Source organism: Salvelinus alpinus, chromosome 38 (genome assembly GCF_045679555.1).
Source record: "Salvelinus alpinus chromosome 38, SLU_Salpinus.1, whole genome shotgun sequence".
NCBI classification, from domain to species: Eukaryota; Metazoa; Chordata; class Actinopteri; order Salmoniformes; family Salmonidae; genus Salvelinus; species Salvelinus alpinus.
The window spans coordinates 2,824,717-2,838,057 of NC_092123.1; the positions used below are offsets into that span (position 1 = coordinate 2,824,717).

The 13,341-nt window shown below is 44.7% G+C and overlaps 1 protein-coding gene across 1 annotated transcript in view; it reads left to right on the forward strand.

Moving 5' to 3' along the window:
• The window catches only part of LOC139566325 (fidgetin-like), a 41,955-nt gene extending 30,240 nt beyond the window's left edge, over positions 1-11,715 (forward strand). The window contains exon 3 of the mRNA XM_071387441.1: positions 2,823-11,715. Coding sequence (XP_071243542.1) covers positions 2,823-5,011 — 2,189 coding nt within the window. The 3' untranslated portion in view covers positions 5,012-11,715. The remainder of the gene's footprint in view (positions 1-2,822) is intronic.
• The last annotated feature ends 1,626 nt before the right edge of the window (positions 11,716-13,341 follow it).

Below are 13,341 nucleotides of genomic sequence, written 5' to 3' on the forward strand. Positions count from 1 at the left end.
GTGTAATGTCTTGCTGGGTACAAGATGTAACGTTCTCCATTAGCTAACCATGACAAATATTATTATGAACCGGAAAATCACAGAGTTGAGAAGAATATTTTCTGCTGATGTTTTTATTTTATTTAAATGTATTTCAATCCGGATGCATTATGTTTAAGAATTTTCAAATGAGCTGCATTGGCAAATGAATACCTTTTTGTTTTTAACTCCCATCCTTACCTAAACTTCAACTTTTTTACATTTTGGCAATTAGTTCACGTCTGTATTGAACCTCTAAGCCCAAAATATACGTTGAGTAAACACTCTAGTTGTATATTCAAACGCGTTTTACTCTGCAGAAATATAATTGTTTTACAAAACAAGAAAAGAATACAGATGCTATGTGAATAATTATCAATAGCAACAATTATTCCCATTATGCAGCAGTTATTTTTCAGAAACCACTGTCAATGAAACGTCATGTCATGAAACACACCCCACTGTTCCATTATATTAGCTGATTGCTGTTTATTGATCAATATGATCCAGGTTGAAGTATTTCCAAGCCCTTTCTCTCCGTCGAGTTTCATATAGTCATTACATAAATGAGCGTGACATGCGTGCCAGCCCCGGCAAGACTCCCCTCGGCTAAAACCTTGTAAATGAACACAATTAGCAAATCGTCATCCTGCTAATTAGCTGCTGGTGTCTGGCGAGACGTCTGGGAGAGAGAATCAGAGAGGAGTCTGGGGGATTCCCCCCGCTCTATTACCAAACAAACACCATGCTACGCTGACACGCCGAACGTACTGGAGATGTGTGTTTGTGAATATGTGTGTGTGTGTGTGTGTGTGTGTGTGTGTGTGTGTGTGTGTGTGTGTGTGTGTGTGTGTGTGTGTGTGTGTGTGTGTGTGTGTGTGTGTGTGTGTGTGTGTGTGTGTGTGTGTTCACGCCAGTTCCACTTAAAAAAAACAAAAGGAACGTCCGTGGTACGATAATTGTAAGGCATACAGTGCTTAAAGGGTCTCCAACAGTGGATTCATAAGACATGCTACTGAAACTGAAGAAAGGACAGAGGATGGTCATAAATGATCCTCATAATCCGCTGTGTGTTAAATCAAATCAAACAGAGTCCGATCTGAGAGGAGGCTCCTACGACGATGTGGGTCTGGCCTTTGATAGCACCATGCTTTGATAGTGAGATGACTGTGTGTGTGCGTGTGTTAGTATTTGCAGATAGTCTTCGGGGATTATATAAAATAGTGGCTCTTGAGCCTCAGAGGCAACAAAGGGAGCTAGGTGACTGAAGTGTGTGTGAGATGGAGCGAACGAGCCAGAGGAGGGGGGGAGAGAGAGAAAAAGGCATGAGGACAAAGATGGGAGGGGGTAATGAGAGAGGGTGGACAGGGAAAAGGTGCGAGAGAGAAAGGGAAAGAGAAAGGTAGGAGAAAATGGAGATGGAAAGGCAGAGAGAGAGAGAGAGAGGTGACGGGGTGGAGGTGCAGTCAGGCACTGTGCGGTGTATGGCGGAGGCCTCATACACAGGGTGTTGTAATTTATAGCCAGCTGTGGCTCTGGTGTGTGTGTGTGTGTGTATTGATGAAAGCAGCAGAACACTGCCGGCGGGGGGAGATTGCTTTGCTGCACTAGGCGAGGCGCGTTCTGAAACCATCTCCGGCCGCCTGAGATGAGAGAGGGATTATGGAGTGACCTGCCATGTCTGTGTCATATTGTTCTGTGCAGGGTGCATTATTTTGTCCTAACCTGGTAGCGGCCAGCCCGGTCCCAAGGCAGAGAGGCGGTGTCCTTCGTGTGATCTGTCAGTACTCGTGTCATATTTACCATCCGTGTTCCTAGAAACAAAAGAAATGCGAGAGGCCGAAAAGAATCAGACGACTTAAATGTCAAGAATGTTCGTTAGTTAGTCATTTTCAAGAATGTAATATTTTACGTTTATTTAAAGATGCACTTTGCAGAAATCGCTCTGCCATTTCCTGGCTGCAAAAATTATAATAGTTTGCCTAATTTCAGTTTATGTGACAAACAAGCAAGTATAGTATAGAGAATCATTGTACCATCTAAACCGCTGTGTAATATATTTTCCATAACCAAAATATTGTATTTTTAGCTGTTTGAAGCTGGTGAACAAAACCGAAAGTAAAAGACGCAAAAACGAATCTTAAGAACAGAAAGCATGAAAATAGCGCACATAGAACAGATCTACCGCTTCTTAGACTTGCTTTCAATGAGAATGACAGATCTATAAAATACATTTCTATGTGAATTTGGTCGGGTCGCCCAAAATGTTACATATTGCCGCTTTAAGCCAATCACTAAATGAAACTGATGGACGTCAAAAATAAAATATACAATTATTATTCACAGTAATTATTATTCAATATACAGTAGCACGTAATGTAAAATTTCATTAAACTAGAACACATTTTGCTCAGTAGTACATTAGTCATCATGGATGTTAATTATTGATCATGATGTGTGAATCATGTCATAAATGACCCACTGTATAACCTCATAAATGACCCACTGTATAACCTCCGAGCTCAGATTCATATACATATTCATGAGTTGTATTCTCGATTTTATATTGAAGAAATGGCAGCGGTGAATCTCCATGATTAAGCAGAATACAGTGCGTACTATCATAAGCATGACAGTGTTTGATCACTCCCAATAAACTGTCATCACATCACAGCCATTAAAATCAATCCGTTGACAGCATAATGAAGACCAATTGACAGAGAGCCTAAGTGAAGAGATGCTGAATTTTGAGTGGCTGTACCAACCTAACTGTCCTGTCTGTCTCTATGTTCTTGCCGTTGCAGGCCTAAAGATGCAGTGGACCCCAGAGCACGCGCAGTGGGCGGAGCAGCACTTTGACATCACCTCCACCACGCGCTCGCCGGCCCACAAGGCCGAGGCTTACCGGGGTCACCTGCAGCGCGGCGGCAGCACATACCAGTACGCCTGGGCCAACGACGACATCTCTGCGCTCACCGCCTCCAACCTGCTCAAGAAGTACGCTGAGAAGTACTCTGGCATCCTGGAGATGCCCAGTGAAAGGGCCCTGCTGAACTCCTACGCCGAGGCCGGGATGAACGGCAGGAAGGGGGAGGGTGAGGCCTGGCAGGAGGGGGTCTACTGCGTCCCCGAGGGGATGTCCATGAGGAAAGGAGGGGTGGCGGCGGAGGTGGCTGGTATGTGCAGCTCTCCGTCCCCGGGCCTGGCCTCCAGCGGCCTGACAGAGCCTGGTTACTCCAGCAGCAGCTGTGGTAGTCACACCGCCACGGCCCTCCACTCCTCTGCAGGCTCCTCTCAGGAATACGGCCCCAGCTACAGTGGCTCCTATCTGGGCTACAGCTCCCAGGTCACCACCTCCCCACTGCACAGCTCCGGTCTCTTGCAGCCCCCTCCTCCGCCCCCACACCCCTCCCTGGTCCCGACCTACAATGGGGGATCCTCCAACCTCTCGGGCTACAATTACCCCCATGCCGGGTACCCCTCCCAGAGCGCTGTGGGGCCAGGCTACAGCCCCGGGGGAGCCCCCCCTCCATCCTCCTACCTACCGTCAGGGATCGCCGCTCCCACCCCCCTGCCCCCCTCCTCCACGCTCCCCGGGTACCCCTACCAGTCGCACAACCTCGGCCCCATCGCGCCCACGCCTCTGAATGGCAGCTCGTCCAACTCTCTGAAGAGAAAAGCCTTCTATATGACAGGGCAAGGAGAGATGGACTCCACTTATGGAAATTTTGTCTATGGCCAGGCGCGCAGCTCCGCAGAGAGCCCCATGTACAGGGTACCGGACAGCAGCATCTCAAATGCGGGCGGAGGGAACAGTTTTGACAGGAACGCTGACAAGTCTTCTTTGCCGTTTCATCCCCACAAGCAGCCCATGGCCTCTGAGCAGTCTGCAGGCGGAGCGCTCACCCCTCCGTCCTATGCCTCCACCCTGGGTGGCTCGCGCTCAGCCGACTCCCTGGGCAGCTTCACCTCTCCCTCCCTGAGCGACCAAGGGGACGAGCACCGCCTGCACCTCTCCCACCTCTCCCTGACGGGGGCGACCTCATCCTCCCGGCCCGCTGAGGAGCAGCTGAAGAGCAGCGACCCCCACCTCCTGGACATGGTGACCTCTGAGATCCTGCAGCAGGGACCCCCGGTGGACTGGAGTGACATTGCAGGCCTGGAGCTGGCCAAGGCCACTCTGAAGGAGGAGGTTCTCTGGCCCATGCTACGTCCGGACATGTTCAGCGGCCTAGGTTCGGCCCCGAGGTGCATTCTACTGTTTGGCCCCAGAGGGACGGGCCGGACGTTGCTGGGCCGCTGCATGGCCAGCCAGCTGGGGGCGCCCTTCCTGCAGCTCAGATGCTCCACCTTGGCCACCAAGTGGTTGGCAGAGGGTGACAAGATCCTGCAGGCCTCCTTCCTGGTGGCGCGCTGCCGCCAGCCCTCAGTGCTGTTCATCAGCGACGTGGACATGCTGCTGTCGGCCCAGCTCAACAACGAGAGCCCCGTTCACCGGCTCAAGGCCGAGCTCCTGGCCCAGCTTGATGCGCTGCTCCTTGGGCCGGCTGATGACTCCAACAACCACGTCCTGGTGGTCTGCTCCACCAGCAAGCCTCAGGACATGGACGAGGGGCTGCGACGGTACTTTGGCCGGCGGGTCCTGGTGCCGCTGCCAGATGGTTCGTCCCGCCACCGCATGCTGAGCCAGCTGCTGTCCCAGTCCCAGCGCAAGTACTGCCTCAGTGAGGAGGAGCTGGTGCTGCTGGTCCAGCGCACTGAGGGCTTCTCCGGCATGGACGTGGCAAGGCTTTGCCAGGAGGCCCTGGTGGGCATGCTGCACACCTCCTCCCAAGGCCTGGACCTCTCGGTGAGCATCATGCCCACAGGCCAGATACGACCCCTCATCTACCAGGACTTTGACAGTGTTTTTTGCAAATTCCAGCCCAGTATATCGCAGAAAGAGATCGACACGTACACCGAGTGGAACAAAATGTTTGGGTGCGGTCAGTGAACCTCGGGGGGGAAAGTCCTCAAGAAAGAGGAGTTGGGAATTCTTTGACCTGGCTGTGGTGCTAACCAGAGAGGAAGGCACACAAGAGGGGCGACGTAACCCCCCCACACGTGAGACCTGACACCAGAGGTGGAGAAACATCAAGAGACTTGGTTGGAGTGATACCTGATGGTTTTGCAGGTAACGAGCAGAGATTTCATTAGGATGCTTGACACTGCTAAAGCCAGGCATTGTTTACACATTTTGAAGAGGTCAACTTGAGACAGAGGAGGACCCTGTGTGTATATATACCTTTGTTGTTGTCCCCTAAAATGTAGTTGGCTAACCAAGTGCCTGTAGTGGTGCTTTCTAAATTGTAATTTCTTTTTTTTAATGTATAATGATTTCATTTGCCTCACAATCTACATGAATGGCATGTGCTGATATTAAGAGCTTTAAACTTCAACAGCGAGATTAAAATTAGAGTGGCGGTTGCCAATGGAGATGGTCAATCTTTTTCTCCTGCCATTTCACCAAGTATCAACAGTATTCCTCAGGGGGTGACAGTAATCTGGACCCCCGATCCATACACTTCATCTCTTTTGATCCTCTGTCTGCAAAAAAACTCAGGAAAGTGTTTGTGAAACTCAACGACATCACCACACATAAGCACTACGATCCTCTGAGAGTATTAAGACCAAGATTTTAGTAATTTATATAATATCTAGAGAAACAGTTTTAGGTTTACCTCAAACCTTCTAGGCGAGACGGTCGAGGAGATGAAAATGAATGTAACCAGATTTAGTTCTGGAATGACGGGACAAATAAGTCAATATGGAGGTGATTAAGTGAAGAATTTGGTGATGAGTTCAGTGTCCATTTTAAGGTTTTTCGAAAATGCGATGCCCTAGTGTGTTTTTCTGATCCTGCCTTGTGTATTGATTGAATCAAGAGCGTTGTTCACCTGGTGTTTTAATGGGGCACTGATGACCACGTATAGTGGGTTATATTGTTGTCAACAACCCACAACTCTTTAGATGGAACGGTGGACTTCGGGTTGCTATTGCGTTATCACAGGAAGCCATAGAACTACTATACTTGACGATGAAGCAGAAACCAAATGAAAGAGAGCGAACGGTGCCGTGACACAGTTGTGTGATTCCGTATTTCCCAGAATAAATGCAACATCAGGATCACACATACTTTCTGTTCCACTTCAGTTGGTTTCAACTCACCTAGGAGGCAGCAGAGCAGTCGGGGACAGCCTCAGATCCAAAATGGCTAGTTGCTAATGACTGCTCTATGTCAGCCAGTTGAGTCAGTTTGAATGAGAAAAGGCTGCCATCTTTATTCATCAACGAGGTCAGAGGTTCAGCACCAGGGGCTCAATTCCAAACCGGTTTTTAGTTCCTTACCAGAGGTCCTCATTAGCTTATCAGATCTGACATGCTTGGATTGTTCACAGCAGTATGACTGTAGAGCCACCTAGACCTCTGGAATGCTCTGGAGATTTCCGGTCATATTGCTAACACCTATCCAGTTGTGTCATATCTGCAAGGAGACTCAACAAGGGCTTGTGGGTAAGAGCTAGAAATTGTTTAAGATATTTGGCCAATCGCATCCTCATTGTTTAGTATGTGCACACATTACCCCAAGAACATGGTCAGGGTGAATATACTACTAATTTGACACTCGTCATGGCTCTTAAAGGCCCAGTACAGTCAAAAACTTGATTTTTCTGTGTTTTCTATATATTTCCACACTATGAGGTTGGAATAATACTGGGAAATTGGGAAAATTATGATAATGTAATTTTAGTGTAAGAGCTGTTTGAAAAGACTGCCTGAAATTTCTGCCTGTTTTGGTGGGATGAATTTTTGGCCATTCATGGTGATATCACCATGCAGTAAATTAGTTATTAGACCAATAAGAAAGAGAGTTCCAAACCTCTCTGCCAATAACAGCACATGTTCTGTTTTCCCCTCCACACTCAGACCACTCCCAGATGTCCTATCAAAATTCTTGCTTGAGAAATTGCCCTTTGCTGAGAGCTACAGTGGGGCAAAAAAGTATTTAGTCAGCCACCAATTGTGCAAGTTCTCCCACTGAGAGAGGCCTGTAATTTTCATCATAGGTACACTTCAACTATGACAGACAAAATGAGAAAAAAAAATCAGAAAATCACATTGTAGGATTTCTAATGAATTTATTTGCAAATTATGGTGGAAAATAAGTATTTGGTCACCTACAAACAAGCAAGATTTCTGGCTCTCACAGACCTGTAACTTCTTCTTTAAGAGGCTCCTCTGTCCTCCACTTGTTACCTGTATTATTGGCACCTGTTTGAACTTGTTATCAGTATAAAAGACACCTGTCCACAACCTCAAACAGTCACACTCCAAACTCCACTATGGCCAAGACCAAAGAGCTGTCAAAGGACACCAGAAACAAAATTGTAGACCTGCACCAGGCTGGGAAGACTGAATCTGCAATAGGTAAGCAGCTTGGTTTGAAGAAATCAACTGTGGGAGCAATTATTAGGAAATGGAAGACATACAAGACCACTGATAATCTCCCTCGATCTGGGGCTCCACGCAAGATCTCACCCCGTGGGGTCAAAATGATCACAAGAACGGTGAGCAAAAATCCCAGAACCACACGGGGGGACCTAGTGAATGACCTGCAGAGAGCTGGGACCAAAGTAACAAAGCCTACCATCAGTAACACACTACGCCGCCAGGGACTCAAATCCTGCAGTGCCAGACGTGTCCCCCTGCTTAAGCCAGTACATGTCCAGGCCCGTCTGAAGTTTGCTAGAGAGCATTTGGATGATCCAGAAGAAGATTGGGAGAATGTCATATGGTCAGATGAAACCAAAATATAACTTTTTGGTAAAAACTCAACTCGTCGTGTTTGGAGGACAAAGAATGCTGAGTTGCATCCAAAGAACACCATACCAATTACCATTTTAATTGAAAGCAATCACAGTAAGGTACTTCAATGTTACCCAGAAATGATTTGATATTCAGATAAAAACAGCTGCATTGGACCTTTAAGAAACGTTCAGTCAACCTACTGTGGTCAGTTCCAAAAGACCCACAGAACAGTGATTCATAGCTCATTGCATTTGAATGTATTTTGTTGCTCTTCTTTTGTTCTCTGTACGTGACTGTTGCTAAGCACTACAATGGTGATGTTGAAGTACCGTAGGTGTATTGTTATTGTACAACAGCTGCACTATAGCATTCCTTTGTGTGTATTGTGTTGTAAGTCGCTCTGGATAAGAGCGTCTGCTAAATGACTTAAATGTAAAATGTAAAATGGATTTTTGTCTCGTCTTTAATAATCATGGGTTTGCAATCCCCTGAGCACTGAGATTGCCAGTACCATGTTGCTTGCGTTTACGTTTTTGTTTGTTTTGTCAACTTGTGACTAGTGTAACGTTTATCTCTTCCTTTGATTGGTAATATTTCCAATTCTAGTTTGCATACCTTTTCCATTTTAGCACTCGATGGAATTTAGATGTAACTTGCTGTGACTGCACACTCGCTAGTCTACCACGATGTCTCGGATATTTAAGATTGAACACTTCTCCAATTTCTCTCTCTTGGGTAGATAAAAGGGTAGATCCACGGAAGTAACATGACCACGTGTCCCCCTGCTTAAGCCAGTACATGTCCAGGCCCGTCTGAAGTTTGCTAGAGAGCATTTGGATGATCCAGAAGAAGATTGGGAGAATGTCATATGGTCAGATGAAACCAAAATATAACTTTTTGGTAAAAACTCAACTCGTCGTGTTTGGAGGACAAAGAATGCTGAGTTGCATCCAAAGAACACCATACCTACTGTGAAGCATGGGGGTGGAAACATCATGCTTTGGGGCTGTTTTTCTGCAAAGGGACCAGGACGACTGATCCGTGTAAAGGAAAGAATGAATGGGGCCATGTATCGTGAGATTTTGAGTGAAAACCTCCTTCCATCAGCAAGGGCATTGAAGATGAAACGTGGCTGGGTCTTTCAGCATGACAATGATCCCAAACACACCGCCCGGGCAACGAAGGTAAGAAGCATTTCAAGGTCCTGGAGTGGCCTAGCCAGTCTCCAGATCTCAACCCCATAGAAAATCTTTGGAGGGAGTTGAAAGTCCGTGTTGCCCAGCAACAGCCCCAAAACATCACTGCTCTAGAGGAGATCTGCATGGAGGAATGGGCCAAAATACCAGCAACATTGTGTGAAAACCTTGTGAAGACTTACAGAAAACGTTTGACCTCTGTCATTGCCAAAAAAGGGTATATAACAAAGTATTGAGATAAACTTTTGTTATTGACCAAATACTTATTTTCCACCATAATTTGCAAATAAATTCATTAAAAATCCTACAATGTGATTTTCTGGATTTTTTTTCCTCCTTTTGTCTGTCATAGTTGAAGTGTACCTATGATGAAAATTACAGGCCTCTCATCTTTTTGAGTGGGAGAACTTGCACAATTGGTGGCTGACTAAATACTTTTTTGCCCCACCGTATATTTGTTTTGTTTTTTTACCATTTTAATTGAAAGCAATCACAGTAAGGTACTTCAATGTTACCCAGAAATGATTTGATATTCAGATAAAAACAGCTGCATTGGACCTTTAAGAAACGTTCAGTCAACCTACTGTGGTCAGTTCCAAAAGACCCACAGAACAGTGATTCATAGCTCATTGCATTTGAATGTATTTTGTTGCTCTTCTTTTGTTCTCTGTACGTGACTGTTGCTAAGCACTACAATGGTGATGTTGAAGTACCGTAGGTGTATTGTTATTGTACAACAGCTGCACTATAGCATTCCTTTGTGTGGATTTTTGTCTCGTCTTTAATAATCATGGGTTTGCAATCCCCTGAGCACTGAGATTGCCAGTACCATGTTGCTTGCGTTTACGTTTTTGTTTGTTTTGTCAACTTGTGACTAGTGTAACGTTTATCTCTTCCTTTGATTGGTAATATTTCCAATTCTAGTTTGCATACCTTTTCCATTTTAGCACTCGATGGAATTTAGATGTAACTTGCTGTGACTGCACACTCGCTAGTCTACCACGATGTCTCGGATATTTAAGATTGAACACTTCTCCAATTTCTCTCTCTTGGGTAGATAAAAGGGTAGATCCACGGAAGTAACATGACCATAATATAACCACTTACATGGCCTTTGAAACTGACTCAAATTATACTTCACTCATATAAAATATTGGTAGGTGGGTGAAATGTACGATGTTTTATTGATAAACTACACACAAACAAACCTTAAAACACAAAGCATCCATGTTGAGCTCTCCACTTTACCTCTGGAGGTACTTAAGAATTACCTGAATGCACTTTCACAAAACTTTCATTTATCGGAATGTTCAAATGTTTCACAAACTTGATACAGTGTCAACAGACTAATACACACAGCCTGAGTGTACTGTATGTGTAAAAGCTCATCGCTAGAAGGCTTGTTCTGGAAATAGAAAATGGAGTCTCCCTACCTTCTCCTTGACCCGCAGCCCAGGCGTGTGAATCTCACTTCTCCATTCACTCTCACTGAGGAGAGGAAAGGACACGCTGAGGTGTGTTTGTTTGTGTGTGCGTGTGCGTGCGTGCGTGCGTGTGCATGCGTGCGTGCGTGCGTGTGTGCGTGCGTGCGTGCGTGTGTGTGTGTGTGTGTGTGTGTGTGTGTGTGTGTGTGTGTGTGTGTGTGTGTGTGTGTGTGTGTGTGTGACAGCGCGGCAACAGCACATGGAAACTGCAGTGAAGTCTGTCAACAGACTGACCACAACGCGGTCTATCCCATAATTCAGTCTGCCCTCTCTAAACTGATGTACATTAGAGCACAAAAAGCCCATTCCTTCACATATACAGTACTTTCGACACAACCAAATCACTTGAATTGTACTTTCCAGCCAATCTTATTTTCTTTGTTTTGTTGCTATGTACGTGGCTTCATTTTTTCTTTGTACCAGAACTGGCAAACAATGTTATTGGTGGTTTCCGTGTTTGTTTATTTTTCCCGCTTTCTATTCAATCATTTTATTATAGTGTTCTTTAAAACATTTCTACCTCATGGCTACATATTATACATGTAGTAGTTCATTTATGTCTTTTGAATGTCCTACATTTGTTGAAAAATCGAACAAAAGAAAAACAAAAAGGAAATGGGTGGGAGCAGGAAATCACAGGTCCTTGAGCTTGAGTCTACCTCAGAGGCACTGAGCAGAGGAGATGGTGGTAGAGTCTAACATGTGTCTGACAAAACTGGATGCACACTCACTCAAAACACCGAGCGACATATAGACACACAACACCCGCAAGGAAACATTTTTGGTGGACGGGAGAAAACTGTTGGACTTTGCAGGTCCTCTCCGAGGTTTCTCTTGATGCATCAACCAATGCGTTGCTTTAATCTTTGGTGAACTGTAGTTGTGTGATTGTGTATATTACGTGGGCACACATGAATATGATTTGGTTTGTGTGGGATTTTATATATAATTAGTATATATAAAACACACTTGCACAAAACTTTAACTGAGTGTAACGTGTTTCTGTTGTACATATTTATATACATAAATACAAACAAAATGCACCACATACATGTTTATATGTGTGAATATGTTGCCATACTTGCAGTCGACTTAAATGTATTTTCATGTAATCTTTCTGAGGTATAAAAGACAACAACTGATTCATTAAAGATGTTTTCTTGAAATAATATCTTCTGGTTGTATTTTTTAAGATCTGAAGTCTTCAATTGGGTTTTTGTGTTCCTTGAAAATAAAGCTTGTTTTCATGACATCTAACTGTGTTGAATGCCAACATAACAGTACAGAGTTTACACTCTTAGAAAAAAAGGTGCTACGTAGAACCGTACAGGGTTCTCCGGTTTGTCCCCACAGGGGAACCTTTTTTGGTGCTAGGTAGAACCCTTTACCTAAAGCCCTCTATGTAGGATTCTTAAAAAGACCCCCCTGTATATGGTTCTACCTAGAACCCTCTGAAGGATCCTACCAAGAACCATTTTATAATCTAAAGGTTCTTCCTAGAAGAACTTCCACCAGCCTTTAAAGGAATTATAACAATACATTATACACTGATTGTACAAAACATTAGGAACACCTTCTTACTAATGACTTGCACCCCCTTCCCCCTTTTGCCCTCAGAAGCGCCTTCATTTGTCAGGGCATGGACTCTACAAGGTGACGAAAGTGTTCCAAAGGGATGCTGGCCCATGTTGACTCCAATGCTTCCCACAGTTGTGTCAAGTTAGCTGGATACCCTTTGGGTGGTGTACCATTCTTGATACACAGAGGAAGCTGTTGAGCGGGATAAACCCAGCAGCTTTGCAGTTCTTGACACACTCAAACTGGTGTGCCTGGCACCTACTACCATATCCCGTTCAAAGGCACTTAAATCTTTTGTTTTGCCCATTCACCCTCTGAATGGCACACGTACACAATCCATGTCTCAATTGTCTCAAGGCTTAAAAATCCTTCTTTAACCTGTCTCCTCCCCTTGAAGTGGTTTTAACTGTTGACATCAATAAGGGATCATAGCTTTCACTTGGTCAGTCTATGTCATGGAAAGAGCAGGTGTTCCTAATGTTTTGCACACTCAGTGTATATATCATGAGGCCTTTCATTGAGGGCCTAGTTATACCCTAACACAGTGGTGTTAGGAAACCCTGGTTTACAGGCCACTTCAGGCCTGCAATTCACATTATGCTAGCTTGCAAAGTGATGTGTAATTCCTAATGGAATCCAGCCAGAGTTAGGATATCCAACAAATCACATTTTTTATCACCCGCAACATTCATTCAGAATTAGGGAAGATTGAATACTGAGACTACCTCAATGATCTAAACTGTAACAACCATCTCTTTAACGTGGGCAATAAGTCCAACTACTAACAGATTGGTTTAGTTAAAAAATATATGTTATTTTTCTTTGTGTAGCATAAAATTAATCAACCAATCAATGTACATGCAAAAACACATTTGAAAAAATTCTAAAAATCACCCTGAAATAGAGCATGCTGGAAAATATGATATATGGTTCTACGTAGAATCCCTCTTGCCTTCAAAAGATCCCTTATTACCTTTCCGAAGAATCCTTGCCTTCCAAAGATCCCTTATTGCCTTTCCGAAGAATCCTTCTTGCCTTCCAAAGAACCATCAAAGAACCCTTTCTTCCAAAAACAGTTCTTAGGATGTTATAATTCTAGGTAGAACTCTGCCTTACAGAGAAATGTTGTCTTCCAAAAGGGGTTCTTCAGATCAAAACCGTTCTTGGTAGAACCCTATCCCTCTGCAAAGAACCGTTTTGGAACCCTTTTTTCTAAA